This window comes from Podarcis pityusensis (assembly GCF_964106645.2).
Source record: "Podarcis pityusensis genome assembly, chromosome: 9".
Lineage (NCBI taxonomy): Eukaryota > Metazoa > Chordata > Lepidosauria > Squamata > Lacertidae > Podarcis > Podarcis pityusensis.
The window spans coordinates 5,202,170-5,224,436 of record NC_138034.1 but is presented as its reverse complement, the minus strand read 5'-3'; the positions used below and the strand labels follow the sequence as shown (position 1 = coordinate 5,224,436).

The 22,267-nt window shown below is 44.0% G+C and overlaps 2 protein-coding genes across 8 annotated transcripts in view; both read left to right on the top strand.

Moving 5' to 3' along the window:
- SH3BP2 (SH3 domain binding protein 2) overlaps positions 1 to 11,306 on the top strand; it is a 28,397-nt gene extending 17,091 nt beyond the window's left edge. For both annotated transcript variants that reach the window (XM_081020037.1, XM_081020038.1), the window contains exons 5-13: positions 635 to 705; positions 1,321 to 1,409; positions 3,444 to 3,509; positions 5,266 to 5,851; positions 7,076 to 7,205; positions 8,476 to 8,531; positions 8,985 to 9,066; positions 9,178 to 9,237; positions 10,219 to 11,306. In XM_081020037.1, coding sequence (XP_080876163.1) covers positions 635 to 705; positions 1,321 to 1,409; positions 3,444 to 3,509; positions 5,266 to 5,851; positions 7,076 to 7,205; positions 8,476 to 8,531; positions 8,985 to 9,066; positions 9,178 to 9,237; positions 10,219 to 10,356 — 1,278 coding nt within the window. In that variant the 3' untranslated portion in view covers positions 10,357 to 11,306. The remainder of the gene's footprint in view (positions 1 to 634; positions 706 to 1,320; positions 1,410 to 3,443; positions 3,510 to 5,265; positions 5,852 to 7,075; positions 7,206 to 8,475; positions 8,532 to 8,984; positions 9,067 to 9,177; positions 9,238 to 10,218) is intronic.
- Positions 11,307 to 14,523: 3,217 nt separating this feature from the next.
- ADD1 (adducin 1) overlaps positions 14,524 to 22,267 on the top strand; it is a 52,303-nt gene continuing 44,559 nt past the window's right edge. For 4 of the 6 annotated variants that reach the window (XM_081019925.1, XM_081019926.1, XM_081019923.1 and 1 more), the window contains exon 1: positions 14,524 to 14,682. The gene's annotated coding sequence lies outside the window, so the exon portion shown is untranslated. Of the gene's footprint in view, positions 14,683 to 14,861; positions 14,881 to 22,267 lie in introns of those variants that run through there. The other 2 variants (XM_081019927.1, XM_081019924.1) reach the window with 2 other exon arrangements.

Below are 22,267 nucleotides of genomic sequence, written 5' to 3'. Positions count from 1 at the left end.
CTGCCTATTATGTAGCAGCATTTGCAAAAAATACTTTTAGAGATTACCTTACCTCAAACAAAACCACCTGAGGTGATTGAGGGAAGGGCAAAAGTTGGTCTTTAGAACTACTGAGATTCGAAAGACTAGAAAATGAAACAGAAGCAGGAAGGAAAAGTGCACTAGAGCGGAGGGGAAAGCAGTAGCTCTTTAGGATCCCAGTAGGGTGTCCAAATACGGTAACTCACTTATCATTCCCAGTTCTAACTTCACTCATTGGCTAAAAACACTGAAAGATGGGAGTAGCCAGGCTGGCATATGCCACAGAAATTGCTTAGAAGGGTGCCTGCATATTTTTCTTCATCACTTTCCTTCTAGTAGGGCGAGAGGTTTACTACTTCCTTTTTAAAAAATGAAAGCTTAGGGTCTGTGCTGCATTGCAGGCATGGGCCATAGGGCAGTTGTATCATTCGTACTATTAAAAATCTGGCCATGGGGTGAGGTTGGCCCATGTGAGATTACTCCCCTGTATAAATCTTGTATAATAGTTGCTTTGAAAATACAAATTAGTTAATAGAATGTTACATGCTTCATAGCTGTTTGTGCAGTTATATCTTGGAAACATACCTGTTTCAAAATATCATTTGTCTTTCAGGACTGGATGGCCTCACTTAGAAGAGAAATAGATCACTACCACGAGAAGAAGGAAACTGTTACTGACTTAAGGTCAGCACATGCTGGCACAGGCATCATGGCAGAAGAATGTCAAGGAACTTGCCTTAAGCTGCCTTCCTCAATCTGGTGCTTTCAGAAGCTTTGGGCCAACTCCTTTTTTCTCAGACCTTTGGCCATGCTAGCTGGGGCTGATCTGAGTTGTATTCCAAAACATCTGGAGGGTGCCACACGGGCTACCCCTAAAGTAGGGAGAATAATACATGCATACATACATACATACCTTTTTTATTATTGGTCCCCTGCCCATCTGACTGGGTTGCCCCAGCCACACTGGGCGGCTTCCAACATATATAAAAACATAATAAAACAGTACACATTAAAAAGCTTCCTTATATAGGGCTGCCTTCAGATGTCTTCTGAAGGTTATATAATTACTCATCTCCTTGACATCTGGTGGGAGGGCGTTCCACAGGGTTGGAGAAGGCTGCTATAAAGTCTAAAATAAGAATGTTGCCTGTTAATACAATATCATTTTGTCAGTAACATAAGATATAAATAGTTTCCCAGTTACTTTGTATTTCCACAATCAATGTGCTCTAGTTTTTCTCTTCCCATAAGTCCAATGTACAAGTGTCATCTCTAAAACTTCTCTCTCGCTCTCTCTAGTGATTCTGGTTCAGATGTTGACAGTTTCTATGGCTCAGTAGAACGACCCGTTAATATACACTACTCTCAACATTCAATGGAAAATTCAGGTAAGAAGATAATTTAGAAGTTCCCTTTTCATAAAGGTGATGCAGCTGGTAGACATTTTTCCTGTGGAGTGAGGCAGAGGGAAGAACCTTTCCGGTGGCTGGGCCAGATCCTAGGTTCCCCAACAGGGCTACTTTGACAGGTGGGTGGGCCTGCCCACCATCAATCACCTGACTTCACCTTGGATCTTCCTCTGCAGCACAGCTGGGACTCAAATGCTGCTTGCAGTCACTGCTGGTCAGTTGACAGGTGATGACTTCAAGCTCCGCATTACGGAGTTCCCAACATGGAACTCTCTAACACAGCCAATCCCTGCAGGCTTCTTTCACTGGCGATCAGCTGATTGACTGTGGCAGCAAGCCTCTCCTGCCAAGGAACAAACAGGAGCACACGTTAAGTCTCCTGATCATTTGTTGGCAGCCACACTCCTTAGCCACAGCTGCCACCTGTACTTCCACAGACAGCAATGAGTGCAGGAAAACCTCCAAAGTGAATGATGCCCTTTGTGGGAAGGCAACCCTATCCAAATCAGGTTTGACTTAACAGTTGCATTCCACCTTTCCAACAACAATGTTGAGCTCAAAGCTGCTCACAGTAATAGCAATAATGTTTTAAATTAGCAACTGTTACAATCACTATAACCATATCAAAAACATGATAGCGTATAAATAAGGCAGAAAACAAACCATAAAAACAAACTGTTAATGCACTTTAATATGAACTCATAGTGATTCAAAAAAATATCAGAAATGGCACCAGCTCTGGGGCAGTTGATATATTCTCTCTGGGAAGGGAGAATTCACTTTTCCAGGCAGCAAAGTTTTTCTTGGGTTTTAGTCTCCACTTCTGTTTCACCCTCAAATAAAGAAACTGGTCAAATAAAGAAACGATCTTGTTTTTGGGTTCCAAAGAAGATCCAGATTGTCTATATCTTTTCTCCATGCGAGAAGCTTAGGAGCATCCTTTCCACAGTCCCTTTGGACTGGCTTCCTTCTCTCCTCCCAGGTGCACAAACCCCAGGCAAAGAGCCCTAGAGCTCTTGCCCTTTGGCTCACCCCAGAGAACTTGTACCACTGCCAAGGCATGAACTCTTAAAGGTACATGGAGGGAAAGAGAACAGACAGAGTCCCTAATTAGTAGCAAAGCTCAACATGAATGTATCATGGCTGTCCCTAACATGGTGAACTTCATGTTATGGATCATTAAGAAACAAGTTGAAAATGAAAAATATAGCATTGTTATACAAATCTATAGTTGGAATACTGTGCCAGCTCACCTGGAAAACAGGTACTATAGAGCTGGAAAAGGTTTAGCAAATGACAGCCAAAACGATCAAATAACTAGAGCTCCTATGACGAAAGGTTGCAAAATCTGGGGCTTTTTAGTTTAGAAAAAGGCAATGGGGGGTACATGAGAGAGGCGTTCAAGATTATGACTGTTGTGGAGAAAGTGAGGAGAGAGAAGCTTTTCTCCATCTCTCATAACACTCTCATAACCTGGGGTCATCCAATGAAGAATGTTGGAAGATTCAGGACAGGCAAAAGAAAAGCCATCAAATGGCACATAGTTTAAACTGTGGAATTCTACAAGAAGCGGTGATGGTGGTCACCAATGTGGATGGCTTCAAAAGACGGCTAGGCAAATTCCTGAAGGATAAGGCTATGCTGTACTTCCACTGGCGGAGAATGCATATTGCTGGCCACCACAAGTCAGGAGAGCACTGTTGTAATTGGCCCCTTGTGGAATTCCAGTTGCCCACTGTGAGAATAAGAATCTGGACTAGATGGGCCTTTGTCTTGATCCAGCAGGGCTTCTCTTCTGTCTTTATGTTGGTTGCTTGCCTTTTAAAGGGGCACTGCAGTTTTACAATCCCCAAAGCAAGTTTTGAGAGGCCATGTATAAAGATGTGAGCAGGCTTTGTGTCATTTCCAGCCCAATCATGTTTTCCTCTGGCTGGGCAAGCTGCTGCAGAGCCCCTGACCATGTACTGTCAAGTAACTTTGCTGTGCTATTTAATGCATTACCTTGATTTTCAGATTATGATCAGGATGAAGATGATGAATATTTACAGCCAGATAACTCGGATGGTATAAAGTGTGAAGGTATGTGGAACTAGGAAGTTACATCTCCACAGAAACCAGATTGATGATTTTCAGAAATCTGACCAGCCTGTAACTAATTAGTGCAATTTGTTGGTGCAAAGCTTGAAATAAATGAAGAGATTTATTGGTACTTGGTAAGAGGAGAAAAACCTTGAGGGTTTAATGAAAATAATATCTATAGCAGGAATGGCTAAAGTTACATTCACCATTGGTAAACCGTTTGGCACCCACAGCCCAGCAATGAGTGTGTGTGGAAAGTGGGTGTGACTACCCTAGACTTTCACATGTGCACACTTGCATGAACACATAGCTCCTCATTCTCAGTGTATCACCGCTTCCCTGCCTATCAAATGGGCCAATTCCCATACCTATCAGCACACTGGGTTGGGTAGACAGATTTCAAACTCTCTACCTATCCTAGCATTGTCTACTCTAAACTTTTGCTTTTTGCTGCCACTGGTAAAAATCAGGTTAGCATGCCAGAGAAATGTTGATTCCAGTGGGGAGGAAGGCACACAGGAAGAGTCACCTCATGCACCTTCCTCTTTGTGTAAATCATGCTGCACTCAGCCTGCCAAACTGAGGTGAGCAATGTCTCTCTTCTGGTGGGGAGAGGAGTCTACTCTTCTCCATTCCAGCAATGCTATACTTTAAAGGGCGATCTCAAAGGATGAGTATGTGCATGCAGTTTGTAAGTGATCACCGCTGCAGGTGGCCCTCAGGGTCAAAAAGGGTGCTCACCTCTGTGCTGAAGAAATACATTACTTAAAAAATAATAATAATCCAAATATAAACAAGGAAAAGAAATGATTAACAACACAAACAATGCAGCTGCAACTTACATTAAGCATATAATGTATTTTTACACAGTGGTACCTTGGTTTTCGAACATAATCCGTTCCAGAAAACTGAGTTCTGAAACTTTTGAAAACTGAAAACTCAGTAGTCGACAGCTAGGCCTCAGGATCTTGCACTCAGCAGAAGCCGCATGGCATGTTTGACTTCCGAGGCACGTTCGAAAGCCGAAGCATTCACTTCTGGGTTTATGGCATTCAAAAACTGAAATGTTCGTCAACAGAGACATTCAAAAATCGAGGTACCACTGTATAAGCAATCTCAGTTCCCAGCTACACCTGCCACTCTCTAGGCATGCTGCCTTCTATTGTAAGTAATATATTGAGATAACCTAGATCCTGCTTCTGAATTAAACTAGGTTTCCCAATTAGTCAATCTCACAACCCTTTTAAAAGAACAAATAACTTTCCAAGTCTCCTCAAATGTGACTTGCAACATCTGTGTTGAAGTCTTGATCACTAAAATCTCAAATTGTACCTCTGTCACTCATTCTTCCCACAAAATATAACTTTGGGATACATCCTGAAGTGTCTTTCCTTGCATACCAGATAATGGTTTGGTAACTGATGAGACTCAAAACGAGCACTTGGACTAGAGGTGTGGCCTGCTGAGTGATGGCCAGATCTGGACCATGCCCCTTCCTTCTCTGTCACTCCCAGGGTCTGTGACTTAATCTAAATTACATACTAAATGGACTGTAATGCCACTAACAGTTTTTAAAGTGGTTGTTGTCACTTGTTCTAATTTCTGCATCTCTGTCCTCTATTTGTGCCTCGTGGCATTTCCCCCTCTCTCCCATCTACAATTTAAATGACCTTTAAATAAATTTGTCAGATTTCTCCTCTGAGTAGAAGACACTTCCATTTAAATGACGGGCTTGTTCTGCTTCTTTTTTACACAGTTCATGTGGTATCTCCACCAGTGTACCCGCCTCCTCCGGTTCCATCGCCGGGGAAAGCTTTCTTTCCAGAGACAAAAGCACACTCGTTCTCTGGCAGGTGTGGTGTGCCGGTGCTTCCAGCGCCCTCCCTGAAAAAAAGCTTAACGGATGTGAGGCCTGAAGTCCTCTTAAGCAGGAGAGGAGAATTCCCTTTTCAGTGCCAAGCAGAGCATGATGTGAGACCCCACCCAGCACGTCATCAAATCACTAACCAGGGTCCACCAGTGCCTCCGATTCCTCTGGCCAAAAAGCCCACCTACCTCACAGAGAGTTGCTCTTCCTCAGGTATACGTCTGCCACTGACCTGCACTTTACGTACTGCTGAAGAGAGTCAGAGGTTTAAAGAGAAAAAACTTCCTGCGCAAGTGCCTCCTTCATTGCCAAGCACCAAGCCCAAATTACAACAGTATCTTGTGACTCCACTGGTAAATACCCAGGCACCAAGGAAACCTGGACTTTTGACACCAAAAGTACCAGCTAAGCCTCAAGTGCCTTGTGAGAAACCACGTGTGCCTGTTTCTAAACCAGAGAATCCTTTGCCTCCACAGTAAGTTGGAAAACAAATGTGTATTGATCATGTTGGAGATTCTGATGTTAATTCAATTATGTGGTAGTAATGCATTTGCCATTGCCCCAAATCCTTGCCTTGGAATGGAAAGCTGCCAGAGCAGTCTTGCAAACAATTTGCTGAGTTACCAGCCTACAAATAATGCTCACAGTCTGCTTATAGATAAACTAGTGAATTAAAAAAAAAACTTTTAAAAGCCCATTATAACTTCAGATTTTAGTGGGGGGGGGGGAATGGATTAAAAAACTAAGTTGTCCCAGGAATGCAAAATTTAAAAACACGACACAAAGGGAAAACATTCGTGAAAATTTTTTCTTACTATTTTTTCTGTTGATGTAACATCAGAGGTGGCAGAAGAAGATATTTTTTTTAAGCCCCTGCTTGCTGCTGCTGCTGCTTCACAGATTCTAACAAATGGCAAAATACTGCAGTTTTTCCAGGCTGCTGACTAAACCCCTGTCTTGGTTGCCTGAATTCGATTCCTGATTGATTGGTGACTGTATTTGTGGTCCCCTAATCCTAATTAATGGGATGCGGGTGGCGCTGTGGTCTAAACCACTGAGCCTAGGGCTTGCCGATCGGAAGGTCGGCGGTTTGAATCCTCACGATGGGGTGAACTCCCGTTGCTTGGTCCCAGCTCCTGCCAACCTAGCAGTTCAAAAGCACGTCAAAGTGCTAGTAGATAAATAGGTACCACTCTGGCGGGAAGGTAAATGGTGTTTCCGTGCACTGCTCTGGTTTCGCCAGAAGCAGCTTAGTCATGCTGGCCACATGACCCAGAAAAACTGTCTGCGGCTCCCTCGGCCAGTAAAGCAAGATGAGCACCGTAACCCCAGAGTCGTTCGTAATTGGACTTAACTGTCAGGGGTCCTTTACCTTTAATGCTAATTAAACATCTGGAATGGCTTAAGATAGTTAGCTTTCAGACATTGTTCCCAGGCATTCTAGGGTCCCTTGGAAGTTTTACTGGGAGTTTCTCAATGGAAGATCAACAATGGTGAGCAAAGCGACTTGTCTGCTTTTGCCAATTTTTGCCTGCTGTGTGCAGCCACAAGTGTTACAGCATTGCATTATTCAATTCATATGCTTCAGTTATGAAGACTCAGTAGATCTATCCCAGGCTCAGTTCATATGAAGCACTGGGCATATGTGAATCTCCTTACGTAATCTGTTAATGATGTAATATTTCCTTTCTAATTTCAGTTTAGACTCTGCTTCTCCTAGAAGATCTTCTCCAGACGGACAAAGTTTCCGAGTTGCCTCATTTGAGAATCCACTATTGCCTTCAAAATCAGACTTATCTGGAGAAGAGTCCGATGGTGACTATGAAAAGGTAAGGCAGCTCATTCCGTAAGATTGCTCTGCTTTATACAGTCCTATCCTGTTGGCTAATACCAGAACCCTGATATACCTTGTATTTGGAATTGATGGGCAAATCATCTAATGATCTTTAAACAAGCAGAACGGCTTCATATGTTACTGAGTGGCTACTGCAAAAGCACTTGTAAAGTAGGAGTATACACTAAATTCACATGCAGCTCACCATGACATTGCCTTTGCATCAAAAAATTGCAGTGGTATTATTTATTATTATTATTTATTAAATATGCCACCCTTCATCTGAAGATCACAGGGCAGTTTACAGTCTAAAGTTGTTGGACACCCGACTCCCACCAGCCCCAGCCAGGATAGCCAGTGGTCAAGGATGATGGGAGGTGTAATCCAGAAACATCTGGAAAATCGATGCGGTAGTAATGTTGTAATGTGTGTCACAGTATTCAAGTATGTAGTCCATAGTGTTTGAAAATGTGGGCTTGTACTTGCAGCAAGTAGCAGATTAGGGCAAGAAAGTAATCACAAGTGTAAGTAGTGGCAAATGGCTTATGACCACCACTGTTGACCTGAAGGGTATGGCTGGCTAGCCATCTCTCAGGCTTTGAGTCCACAGCCTCAAGCCCCTTAAAGATCTAGCTCCAGAAGGTAAGCAGGGAGCCCACCCTTACGCACCCTGGACAATAGATCCTACCAATGCCAAGCAAGTCCGGTTGTGAACCGTTGCCACACGATAAGCCCACTCAAGTGGGGTGGGGGGAAGGCCAAGCATTTGGTAGATGTATGCAGGATGTTGATTCTGTAAGTGGCTGCAGACAGAGTCTCGTGGTGATTACAGTCCTAAGAGACACGGAGGAGGGACAGAGTTTGGCAGCAGCAGCCCCAAGCCCATGCTTGGTGGCACCTCACCCTCCCGCAAGCCTGGCACAAAGAGGGCACTCTGCCAGGCTTTTATTGAGTGCTAAGTCAAGTTACAGAATTGTTGGTACTGCGGCATCTGCCTTTTATTATCTTAGGGGCAGTATTCTGCATTTCCTGTAATTTGGCATTGAAGACATATAGTAATAAAAAACTTGGGTTGATGAACTGCCAACTCATAATTCAACTCTCTTAATGTTGCCCTGAGGTCACATATGCTTCCCTATGTGTGTGATTTGGGCTTGATCCACAGATGGGTGTGGTCACGTGTGATCATAAAGTTGCTTTTGATAGGCATTTACCTATTGTACTCTTTTTATTCTTTTGGCTTGACAACCCTTTTTTTCATACAGGTTGAGCTGCCTAATTCAGTATTTGTGAACACCTCTGATTCCCTTGAAGTTGAAAGGTAAAATACATTTATTGCAAGCTGTTGTGGTATGTCGATATTTCCTAGTGCCTGCTGCAAAAACCAGTCAGAGAAAGGGAGGGAAAACTGAAGGGAAATAGCTGCTGGAAAAGGGCTGAAAACCAGAATTCTGGGCACTTGATACATACTGATATGTACTATTGTAATATTGATTATTGGGTGCCGAGAGCTTTGAAGATGGGATCCTGTGGCAATTTATGATTAGGTTAGATTGCTCTCACTGATGTGCAGTATGTATCTGTTTTCCATAATGGGCATGTTGTGGTTTCCTCAAATATCCGTGTTCTGAGTGGCTATGCAAATCTTTAACCTGTTCTGAAAATGAGTGCTGTTGCTGAGAATTCATTTGGCAGATTTGTTGCGATTGCCATATTGAAGCTTGTTTTTGTTGTTTCAAAAAAGTAACAATTCAGTATTTTCCTACAATTTTAGGATGTTCAGATCAGAAAATCCCACAGGACACCCGAAAAGCGGATTATTCTGTATTAGGAATTCATCCACAAATCCTGGCAAGGTAATAAACCAAATTGTAATAATTTTGTTCACAATATACCAACTGGGAAGATGTTTGGGACATGGTTGGTGTTGTAAGGTGTTTATCTTGATTTTTCCCTCCTCCTTTAAGGTATTGGTTGTATGGGATGAATCTATTGGGAAAGTGAGAAACTACAGAATCTTTCAACAGGTGGGTAAAAACATGGTTTGCAACTATTCCCTTCTATTTTATGTGTTTGATTAAAATAATATTCACTGTGCTTCTAAACTAATCTTCCTCCACAGAATTTGGATTACAGTAGTACCTTGGTTTTCAAACGTAATCCATTCTGGAAGACCGTTGGACTTCCAAAATGTTTGAAAACTGAAACATGCATTTCTGGAAGCATTTACATGCAAAAAACTCAATATGGAAGCCATGTGGCACGTTTGGCTTCCAAAAAGTGTTCGAAAACGAAGCAGTTACTTCCGGGTTTTCGGTGTTCGAAAACCAAAACGTTTGACTTCCAAGGCGCTCGAAAACCGAGGTACCACTGTATAAGGAGATGTAGAAGGGCCTCATCTGATTTTTCAGATTTAGGTCTTCGTATGTTTGAAGGGAAAGGGACGTGGGTGGCGCTGTGGTCTAAACCACTGAGCCTCTTGGGCTTGCCGATCAGAAGGTCAGTGGTTCGAATCCCCGCGTCCTCTTGCTTGGTCCCAGCTCCTGCCAACCTAGCAGTTCAAAAGCATGCCAAAAAGTGCAAGTAGATAAATAGGTAGTGCTCCGGTGGGAAGGTAAACGGCGTTTCCGTGCACTGCTTTGGTTTCTGTGTTCCGTTGCACCAGAAGCAGCTTAGTCATGCTGGCCACATGACCTGGAAAAACTGTCTGCGGACAAACGCCGGCTTCCTTGGCCTGTAAAGCAAGATGAACGCCGCAACCCCAGAGTTGTCTGTGACTGGACATAACTTTAAGGGGTCCTTTACCTTTTTTATGTTTGAAGGGAGGAAATACAGTATTCTGATCTGAACATTAACCAGAATTAGGCTTGCAAACATCATGGAGTTTAGCCAATTAGTTATGTTTTGCAGTATGTCAAAGTTGCTCTGAGTTGTATGTCTGTTGTATTGTCATAGAATGTTCCTGCGGTGGTCAGTGACTTCAGATGTCCATTTTACTTCCGCAACAGGACTCAAAGTTTTACCTGGAGGCAGATGTTGTGTTTCTAAGCCTTGGAAGTCTGGTTGAGCACTACGGCAGCCATGTCTTGCCCAGCCACCGTAATCTGGTCCTCAAATTTCCTTACGGCTATTCTGGACCCAGGTGACAGACCTACCTAATCCACTCTCGCTCTAACACCAAGCACAGTTATGGAATCCTAGGACACAACTGTTGATCTTCCTCATTAATGAATGGTTATAGACTGATATCCCTCCCCCCCTCCCCCTGTGCTTTTCATAAAGAGTCTGGACCAATTTCAGAAGAGGGCTGAAGACACCTCCTAACCTGAATGGGTCATATGGACAACTAACAGAGCTACTAAGAGACATGTCTAGAAGCAAAGTACTAATGGCTTCTTGCTATGTGTTTTCCTGGCTGGTTTTTGACTCATCACTGGTGCTTGACAAAGTTTTTAAATAGTTTATAATTTAGCTATAAATAACACAAAACTCCACCATAATACAAACCATGCATGAATGTGCTTTGTCACTTTTGCTTTGTCACAACTGTGATATTTTAAGGGCATTTGGACCCCCTAGGCCTCTAGACCCTCACTATAATTGTCAAAGTAAGCACCAGTCTCTCTCACTCTTACACGCATCACACAATATTGTTGTATTTTGCTCTGCTTAATGAGTTACAAAGCACCTCTGTGCAAGGGTAACTGTGTGAAAATTCAGCTGATGCCAAATTGTAATTTTGGAAAAATCTACCAGGAATATTGACGTATATGCACTTTTTGATATTATCACCAAATAGTTAAGTTAAAGAAATGTGTTGACCATATGATTAACCATAAGTATTAACCCAATGAATAAATAGAATGGCAACTTGTTTTTAACATGCAAATTAATGTGAAAAATAAGGGTTTTTAATGTCCTATATTTCATTATTTTTATATTGTAAGAACTATACCAACAAACTATGGCTCTTATGAAAGAAGAACTCTACTGAACAGGGTTTATATAAAGATTTCTCAATCTGTGATTTGTATTGATAAATTTATGATGGTTCCTGTATAATTATTTGGTTCAATATTAAGTCAACAGTGCCATACTACATCTTTCACAATGTATCCATTAGAATTTTGCTGTGCAAGAGACATGTGTGCCATGTATGTCTTGAAGGCAAGGCATTTCTGTGGAAGTTGTGTCGTATCAAGGTAAGGGAGACTTTCTGCCCCAAGTGCTGAATGCAGATGCTTCAAAGATGCTTATAACCAAATCGGTGCATCAGACTGAATAAATGGTTCAAGTCATGGTCATATATAACAAGCATGAGTTACTTAACATAGATAGTAGTTATGTGTACACAAACCACATATGCACCAAACTTTAATTTAATCCTGTTCAAGTATAAAGAAAATACTGTTGTATGCTATTCTTATATAAAATATTCAGGAAACACATTTTTTCCTTTTTGAAGAAAGTCTTTGGAAATCTTCAACCCAAGGGAGCACAGCTACCTAAGCACTGGGTATATAACCTTGTGGCATCTTTAAAGACCAGCATATTAATTGTAGCACCAGTGGCTGCTGTTCCCACTCACTTTGCTCACAAACTGCCTATGTCCCAGAAAAGCCACCCACTCCTAGCTTATTCCTTGCCATCCCCACCCCTTACAGCTTGCCAACTCCCCTATCCCCTTAGATCTCACCAAGCCTCCCACCCACCCCACAATAGGCAAAGGATGAAGGACCTTTGGCAGGACAAATAGGACAGGTGGGTGGAACAAGCCACCTGTCAAACATATGACATCATGATTAGGAGAGCTTTAAACTGAATCCTCAGGATGAGGGAGACAATATTTCAGAGGATGGGGACACCAAGTACTGGGAATAATAACTTCATTGATGGACAGGAAACTGGGGTGGTGCTACAGGAACCTGCTAATATACAAGAAAAAACCAGTAATGAAGCAGCTGGAGGGAATGGCTTATGGTTACAGTTGCCTCTATATTAGTGCACAGAGCATAGGAAATAAACAAGATGAACTTGAGCTCTTAATACAGGATGTCAAACATGATATCATAGGCATTATGGAAACCTGGTGGCATGAAACTCATGACTGGAATGTGGTAACAGACATATAACCTATTCAAAAGGAATAGACCAAACAGGAAAGGAGAAGTATTAGCATTAGTTTACAATGAAAAGAAAGTGTTGGCTTGATGTTTGAAGTCATGTGGAAATAGTTGAGACACATTCTAGAGAACCAATATCCAAGACAAATGGATTACGTATAGGTATTTTACAGTCTTAAATATTAGTTGCCCTGTTCAAAAACTGCATGTCAGGTGCTTTTAAAACAAAACCAGCAACCTCCTCCTCATGTGTGGTTTCTTTGCCACCCACTGCCACAATGGCAGCCACCCCAGTCCATCAGTCCACCAACAGTCCATGGTTATTGAGATACTATGGACAGTTGTGGATTCCACTGCAGATGTCATGACTTCCATTCTCAGTCCAGGATGCCGGACAGGTGCTGTGAAAAATTTGTTGGAAGCCACTGGTACCTTATATCCTTTAAGACCCTGTCCATTTCCATTGGGTAATAATCAAGACAATGTATACTCACCATCCACTGAAATTTTGAATTGGCAAGAAAGCAAGCACTTTAAACACTTTAAAAAACACTAAAACAATGACTAATGTGTTGTGAGTGAGCTAACGAACTGCAATTCTGGTTAGATTTGGTAGTTCCTACTACTCAGCCAGCATAGCATCCTTTCTTCTGCCTAAAATGTTCTGCTCATTATGACAATTGCTACTTTTTCTTTGGTTCTTTGTTGTACTACCCACATCTTGGGGCTGCGCTTGAAGACAACTCAGGAACTTCAATTGTTCCAAAATGCACTGGCCAGATTAGTGGCTGGGCCTTCATATAAAGGTAAAGGGACCCCTGACCTTTAGGTCCAGTCACGGACGACTCTGGGGTTGCGGCGCTTATGTCGCTTTACTGGCCGAGGGAGCTGACGTACAGCTTCCGGGTCATGTGGCCAGCATGACTAAGCCGCTTCTGGTGAAGCAGAGCAGTGCACGGAAACGCCGTTTACCTTCCTGCCAGAGCAGTACCTATTTATCTACTTGCACTTTGACGTGCTTTTGAACTGCTAGATGGGCAGGAGCAGGGATTGAGCAACAGGAGCTCACCCCGTTGTGGGGATTCGAACTGCCGACCTTCTGATCGGCGAGCTCTTGGCTCTGTGTTTTACGCCACAGTGCCACCCGTGTCCCGTGGGGCTTCATACATAACTCCTGTTTTAAACAGCTGCACTGGTTGCCAGTTTGTTTCTAGGCCCAATTCAAGGTGCTTATGTTGGTGTTTAAAGCCCTGAATGACTCAAGCCCCACATACCTGAAAGTCCACCGCCTCCCTTACAGACCCTCTTGGGTGTTAAGATCAATAGCCAGGGACCTCCTGGTAGTTCCTCTGCACTCATAAATGCAATGGGGTGGCGGCGGCTTGGGTTTGGGCCTTCTCTGCGGCAGCCCCTAAATTATGGAACTCACTCCCCATAAGTGTCATCTGACACCTTCATTACGCAGCTTTTGGCAAATGCCAAAGACCCACCTCTTTGCCCTGGCTTTTAATCCTTAGGGTGTATACTTTGTAAGACTCACACCTTATTCTGTGATCGTAAATTGTTTTAAAGTTGTTTCTAATAATAACAATGAAAATAACATTAATTGATTGATTGTTGTAACCCCTGGGACCTTAGGGTGAAGAGAGGGTAATAAATTCTGCTGCTACTACTAACTTCCACTGCATAGGGAATACGATGTGTTTCTTTTCTGTTAGTATGCCTCCTTTATTGTTTTTGTGTTTAGCTTTGTAAAATCCATTTTTAGACACAGCTTCCACTGCACTGCATTAGGCTGCAGAGTGTTACCCACCCACCGCCTGTGCTTGCAGTTTAATTGCCGGGTATTACTTTAAAAAAACAACGTTTAAGGAGGTAGTTCGTTTCTTTAAAAAAAAAAAAAAAATTCCGCCTTCACGTCAACATTTCGCCTGAAGGCGTGGGCGAGAAGCTGCTGCGCCGGATTAAAAATCCCGGGTTCTTCCCTTTGTCGCCTCCTGCTCTAGCAAATGGCCCCCGAGAGGACCCGGGGCATCTCCGCAGCAGAGCGCGGACTCCCTAGTCTTCCTTTCTAAGTCTACGATCCCAGAAGGCGGGTGGGCGGGCCTTTTCCCCGCAGGAGCGGCCAATGAGCAGGCGGCTTGCTCGGGACGCGGGCGCGCTCCAATGATTGCCGCGCTTATTGGCCTGCGGACCCTTCAAAGCCGCACCCTGGCGCGGCGGAGAGAGGGCGGGCAGGGGAGGCGGCGACGGCGGCGGCGGCGTCTGGGGTCGGCTCGGCTGCGAAAGGCGCGTCTGTGGCGGATCCGTCCGGGGCTGCGGCCGCTTCCTCGTCTTCAGGGGAGGGAGGTAAAGGAGAGCCCGCCGCCTTCGCCGCGTCCTCGCCTCCCCTGGGGCTCGGGAGGGGGCGGCCCCACAGAGAGGGAGGGAGGGAGGGAGCTGCCGCCCCCCCGGCCGGGGCGAGTCGAGGGGGGGGGGGCGCCGACCCTTCTCCGGCGTCGGCTCGTCCGGGGTGAGGGGGGGGCGCCCCGCTCCGCTGCTCGACAGGTGACTCCTCCCACCCACCCTCCCTCCCCACCAAGAAATGCTCGTTGTCTGTGCGGGATCTCTGCCCCCCCCCCCGGCGCGCCGAGGGAGCCCCGCAGGCTCGGGTCGCGTCCAATGCAGGGGGTGGGGCGGCCTCTCTTCTGCAGCGACCCCCCCCCCCCGAGACGGGGCCGCCGCCGCCGCCGCCGCTCGACGAGCGAAGCCCTTCTGGCAGCGGCAGATGCTCTAGAGCAGTGTTCCCCAACCTTGGGCCTCCAGCTGTTTCTGGACTACAACTCCCATCATCCCTCGCTAGCAAGACCAGTGGTCAAGGATGATGGGAATTGTAGTCCAAAAGCAGCTGGAGGCCCAAGGTTGGGGAACACTGCTCTAGAGTCAGGGCACCGTCGCGCCGTTATTGCCGTTATGCTTGTAGCCCGCCTTTTCCGTCGCGCAACCTCCTCTTTTTTGTGCCCCCCCCAGCAGGGGGGTGGCGGCGTTTCCTCCAGCTGGCGTGTTTTCAGGCGAGGGAGGGGAGCCTCCCCGCAGGAAGAGGAGGAGGAGGGGGCTGGCCCGCCACTTTCCGCAGCTATGTCCCGCGTCCGTTTTCCCAGGGCCAGAGCTGGGTCCCCCACTGGGCCTGCTGGTTGGGAAGCTGCTTAAGTGCCTGCACTCCTGGCTCAAGCGGCGGCGGCAGCAGCTCCAGCCCTCTCCCCCCCTCCTTTGCTAAAAGAATTTGTGTGCTTCTGCAGATCTCGGGGGTCTCCAAGTCAGCGGGGCAACACTGCATGGGTGGGCCTGCTCTGGATGTATTGTAGCATGCTATGTTAGAAACGGTGGTGGACACCCCCCCCCCGAACCTTGGAAGTAGGGATCGGGCCCTTCAGCTGTTTCACCCCCCCCCTTTCCCGCCTCCCACAGTTGCTCAGCATCCAGTGCTCACTGAGGCATGCTTCGTTTCCGATGCTTCTCTCCAGGTGCATCTCTTACCTCTCCTTTTATTTTGTGGGGGAGTGGGTGACTGCGCTTGTCCCCAAGCCCAGAACATTAACTGCTTTATTTGTCCACTGATGACTGCTTGCAATGCATCTATGCCCGAGGACATTTTAAAAATAATGGAAATGTTCCATCTAGAGAATGAGATGCTTGTCTGTACTGTGTGCTCACATACCTCTGCACGTACAGAACTCGTCTTCTTGTTCCATGTACTGTACTAGTTTATATTTTTATCTTCTCCCTTTCCCACTTTTAAGGATTCCTTCACTTCTCAGACTCTGAACATTTTTGGTCTTTGAATTACTTTGGGGCTGTTTCTTTCCACCACCACCCAGTCGAATACTTCGTTCTTTGACTCTGAGGCTTCAGGTTCCTTCTGGTTGCTTATAAGCGGTGGTGTTTAGCTGCATAAACATATACACTTTAAAGACTTGAATTGATTTTTCCTGCCTGTTGTATCAGTTGTAATGTGCTGTTCTATATGTGGTGAGGTTTTTAATTGTCTTTTTGTTGCTTTTTTATTGCGTTGCAATTTGAATTCCATATAATTCAATTGGTAAGTTTTCTGCACAGACACATACCTCCCAAATGAAACTTGTGGACCTGAAGGCAGGGACCCTGCAGTTGTGAAGCTGGAGAATGGCTTGTTGGGTTTATTTCCAGGGAGAGGAACAGGAGCCCCTTTAGGTGTTGGACAGTTGATGTTGCACTGCCAGAAGCTAAACGAATCCTAGGGCTGCAGTTATTTCTATGTGGAGATAGCCAAATGATATTAATAGCCAACTGTCATATCTCTAAAATGGGGGACATTTAGAAAAGGGCCCCTGAATAACATAACTACTCTATTTTTCAAATATTTCATGCATAATACTGCATTCTGCCTTACAGAAGGTAAGAGAGTGCACCTGACCATAGGTGGCTGACATGCAGAAACTGAGTGGAGAGACTGTTCAGCATACAAAGAAGCTATTAGCCGGTAACACCAGCATAGATCAACTCTGCTATCCCCTGGATTAGTGGAGGAAATCTCTTGGTTCCTAATTGAACTGGGTTAGTTTGTGGTTTATACCCAATCTGTATTAGCATTCTTAAGTGTTTTCTTTTTAATGTGTAGTCTGCGTTTTAACTATAGTAATCTTTAAAACATCTTTGATTAGAATAATTAACTAAAATAACTTACTGCAATTATTCTTTCCTATATGTAGTAAACTGGCACCATTATTAGCTTTTGGGCACCAGGCTTTTGGTAGTTAGCATTTACAGTGGGGGAATGAAATCTTCATCTGTGTCCAAAAGAAGGCGGTAGATGAGCCTTTCTGGGGAGGGTTGTTGGTTTTTTTTGTTTTTTGCTTTTGGTTTTTGTTTTACCAGAATGTCACCACCAAGGAGGCCCTCTTCCTAGTAGCCACCTGTTTTAGTTCACTTTGCAGGAGCACCCACAGCAAAAGCATTCTAGGTGGCAGTCAGCTTGAGATTAGGCACTTTGCTTCATAGTACAGCCAGATGTTCCATTAAAAAAAGAATTAAAATCTTTAGCCAGGGCCCTGGGTGTGGTGTCCTTAGAAAGAAGCCTTGTTTTTAAGCTTTGGATGCTTGCTTGCTTCAATTAATAGCTAAGAGAACTGAGCGAGCATTATCCTACAGTAAGGGTTGCCAGTGTGTTTCCTCCGTTGGACTGCAACTCCCATCCACCCCAGCAGAGGCCAATAATTATTATTTATTTATTGTACCCCACCCATCTGACTGGATTGGCCCATCCGCTCTGTGGCCAGGTGTGATAGGTGTTGTAGTCCAGCAACATCTGAAGGGCAGCATGTTGGGTATTCCTGTTCAACAGAGTGAAAGGCTCTGTTTCTCCTATGTCCACAGCTTTTTAAAAATTTGAACTATCAATAGCAAAACTTAAAAACCTCCTTTCACCTCATTCCCCTGCCAGAGCATGCAGGGCCTGACACCACATTGACATGTGATTTTGCAAAACCTGAACAGTAACAGATTAATTTGAAACTAGCTAATGATGATTTCTAAAGCTGGCTTGTTTAAACTGAGTTTGTTACTAGTTGCAGGTGTGGATGGCATGGCAAGCTGTAGTTAACAAAGCATGAAAGCATTTTGGGTTGTCATATTTTGAAGAGCAAAACAAAGGACACATTTGCCGGCTTATACTTTTAACTATGGATTGCTATGACTACTCTCATTTTAAATGCCCCTACTACACGTAGGCTATAGAAGCTGTGATATATTGCTAATAGCAATGTTCTTAACTTTCAACAATAAAATAATACAAACAATTGGTACCCTATATGAAACTCCTATATTGGTACAAATATTAGCAAATACCTCATGGTGTGTCACTTTCAGATGCACTTTGTAGATAAGATCTTGTTGAACAACTGCTTATTGCTTAAGAGGCCACAACTATTTGTTTTCACCGCACCCCGGGCTAAAAAACAGCAGAGCTTATTCAAAAAGGCTGCAAGTCATCTGATACATTTGACAGCCACTTCTACACTGCCACTTTAGTGCACTATTATAGCGCCCAGACAATAGACAATGGAGTAGTTACTTTTGCACCATGTAGCCCCCTCTGCATAAGATTGCATGCGGTCTTGCAGCAGGCAGCTGCTCCTCTGTTGCCTGAAGCTCAGGGGCACTGTTTGCTCCTCGTTTTAACTTGAATGCCATCAGATAGAGCAGCGGATGGTGTCCCTGACCCCCCTTTCCTTCCTACCCAACTGCCTTGCACACCTCCATCCTAACAGTAGCTGGGGGGTGGGGAGAGAAAGAGATGGCAGGAAGAGAGGGTAAATTGAGGTGTGAGGCACAACTGGCAGAGCAGCAGAACCAATTATGGGAAGGGAAGGAACTGGCTGAGTCAACGTGAGGTGGGATGAGGCCCACCAGCTTCATTGTTCTCCACCTACCCTCCGCCCACCTTTCTTGCTCGCGTGTGAGACTGGGAGGGGACTTAGTGGGGGCTGCGCTGCCCACCCACAACAGCAAGGTGCTGGTGCGGATTCCTGGTGTTTCCCTCCTTTCTCACACTTCAACAACAACAGCAACAAAAATTCTGAACATTTTGCCAAATTCTAAAAATCTACCCAGACAGAAAATTTACCCCTGAAAAAGAGGAAGTGTCCAGGAAAAATTGGACATATGGCAGGCCTAATTCAGACTCCTCTTCCTTACTGCGCAGGAGGAGTGGTTGGGAGAACTTGAGAACCTGTGCTTTGTGTGCTATCCAAACATGGCCTGTGTCTTCCATTACTATCTCCTTTAACAGGTTTAAACTATTATTGCATAAGTTACAGGTAGGTAGCCGTGTTGGTCTGCCATAGTCGAAACAAAATAAAAAAATTACTTCCAGTAGCACCTTAGAGAGTACCTTCTTATTGGTATGAGCTTGTGCATGCACACGAAAGCTCATACCAGTAACAAACTTAGTTGGTCTCTAAGGTGCTACTGGAAGGAATTTTATTATTTTATTATTGTATAAGTTAGACTGGTTGTTTAAAAGCCTTCTCCCTCCCCAAATACACTTATCGACTCTGATCTTTTTAGCACAGCTCTTCATACTCATCACAGTACCATTTGAAAATTGCAGTGGCTACTTTCTTGAAACTTTTCCATGTTCTTTTCAAATTGAAACTTTTATAATTGTCCTTAACTTCGGCTACATGTTACTGCACACACTTAATGCTTTGACACATCTGTATTGTGTTAAAATGCATGTTCCATGTCTGGAAAGAACATAAGCCTTGTAACTTAATCTTTTCTCTTTCTTTGTCAGTTTTTAAATATATCATTTTTTTGGCCTTCATTCAGGGTGGAGCTTTTGGCTTGAAGGCGCAGGGAGGCTGCATTTCAAACAGTCTCTTGTTGAAAGTAAAACGCCTAAGTAGAATGCTACAGAAATTGAAGATCTTTCCCCTTAAGGCATAAATTTTATCTACGCTGTTGGTTTAGAAGGGCAAATGCTCTTTAATTCAGAGGCTTTCTTAAAAGAGGTTTTTCTTATTTTATTGCAAATCATACATGTGCGTGCATGTAAACATGTGGAGATCTCTGGATGCCAGATTGTCGACTGACATCTCCATCTGGCTGGCCCCTCCAGTTTTCTTAAGCAGGTGAGCCGAAGAGCTTAGATCCATTTCTATAAGAGTTTATATGCATCTATATCCCACCTTTTTCTCCAAGGAGTACATGGTTCATTCCCCTCCTCAGTTAATCCCTACGATGACCCTGTGAGATAGGTTATGAGGCTGTGACTGGCCCACGGCCACTCAGTGAGCTTCATGACTTAGTGGGGTTTTGGACCCTGATCTCCCAGGTCCTATTCCGACACTTTAACCACTTCACCACACTGGCTACCTAGAATAGTTCTTCTGTGGGGCAGCTCTATAAATTAAGTAGGTAAAGAAATACGGGGAAGGCAAAATGTCACTAAGAGAAGGATCTGACATATTTTCCTTGAAGCTCGAATTTATTTTATTCTGGATTGTTTTATTTGATGTTTTAATGTGTTGTAAATGGCTTTGAGATTTTTCGTTAAAATATAAAGTGGAATAGAAATGAACAACAAAAATAATGTTACTGCACAAAAAAGTGCATAGACATTCCGTTGTGGAGACCGCAACCACTCTGCACTCACACTCCTCCTCCTCCCTTTTATCAACTCTGCCTTGCTCACAGGTTGCCTTCATTTCTATGCCGCTGCCTCTTTTCTATTCTGTAGCCTTCTTTCTTCACCCCCTCATTCTCATATACTGAACTTTATTGCATCTTTCAGGTGAATCTTAATAGCAGGCCTGTCAGCTAGCATGTTCAGTTAGTTGCTGGATGTTGTGTTTGTATGGATGTTTGCTTGTTAATAAAATAATTTCTAAATTCATTGAATCTGGAATTTCATGTTGAAGACAACATACTGTACTAAGAGTGATATACATGATTGTGGGAAGGCACAATCCCACTTTCACGCTCAGTGTCACCCCCGGCTCACTCTAGTCACATTTCTGCCATTGTTTAAAATCACTACATTTTCTCCATTATTCATGCCCCTGCTGTTGTTTAGAACCACCATTTTCAAACTTGCCTTCTATTTTGCTTCTTTCCCCACCATGACATGATGCAAATCCAGGATTGCAATGAGGCACCTGGCAGTGATGGCAGAAACACTTCATTAGAAAAACAAATTGTATTGGTAGAAGTACTAATCAATGTTCTAATTAGGCATCTGAATCCATCAAATAACCAATTAATACAATAGCAGGGATTCATTAAAATGTAGTGTCCATAATTTGGCTAATGAAGCCCAAAGTTATTTGCCAGAAAACTATGTTGGGACACATCTACCAGCTGAGGAAGGGACACGGGTGGTGCTGTGGTCTAAACCACTGAGCCTCTTGGGCTTGCTGATCAGAAGGTCGGTGGTTTGAATCCCCGCAATGGGGTGAGCTCCTGTTGCTCAGTCCCAGCTCCTGCCAACCTAGCAGATCGAAAGCACACCAGAAGTGCAAGCAGATAAATAGGTGCCGCTCCGGCAGGGAGGTAAACGGTGTTTCCGTGCGCTGCTCTGGTTTCACCAGAAGCGGCTTAGTCATGCTGGCCACATGACCCGGAAAAACTGTCTACGGACAAACGCCGGCTCCCTCGGCCTGTAAAGCAAGATGAGCACCACAACCCCAGAGTCCTTTGTGACTGGACTTAACTGTCAGGGGTCCTTTACCTTTTTTTTTTTACCAGCTGAGGAAATACTCAGTGGGTAACAATCTCCAGCGTTATACTATCAATTTCTAGTATATACTGGTATTGTGTTGTCCTCCAATGTATTTTATAGATATACATTAATTTGATTTAATGAAGTTATGTATTCAGCTATTTCTAGTTTAAGGAATATGTGAACATATTTTAAAACAAAATTAGTTGTGATTCAGTGGTTTTTTTTCTTTCACGTTTTTTAGGGATAGTGGTAAAGAGTTTTATTAAAACTCCAGTTTTTTAATGCATGGATTTTGTCCAGTAACATATCTATTTTAATTCGCTGTCAATCATTGCAAATGTGAAAGAAGAATGGCAAGTTTTTTTAAGAAGCAGGAACTATCTGTCACATTATAAAATTAACAGTCCTTTTGTTGTGCATTTTCATAAGCTTTGGAGTCCACTTTAGCTGCAGTCTTATATCTACTTACCTGGGAGTAAGTCAAGTAGTTTTTCAGCCTAAAGCACTGTAGTGCTCTGCCAATAGGTCTTGGAAAAACTGTTTTTTTTTTAATAATCAGGGTTTGATATTCAGTCATGTAGCCAGATTTTCTTCACTTGAGACTCTCGGTCCTAAAATGTTCTTTCAGCCGTTTCTGGCTACAAGTGTTGACTCCTCACCACATTCCTTTTAGCACTGCAGCCCTTTACACAC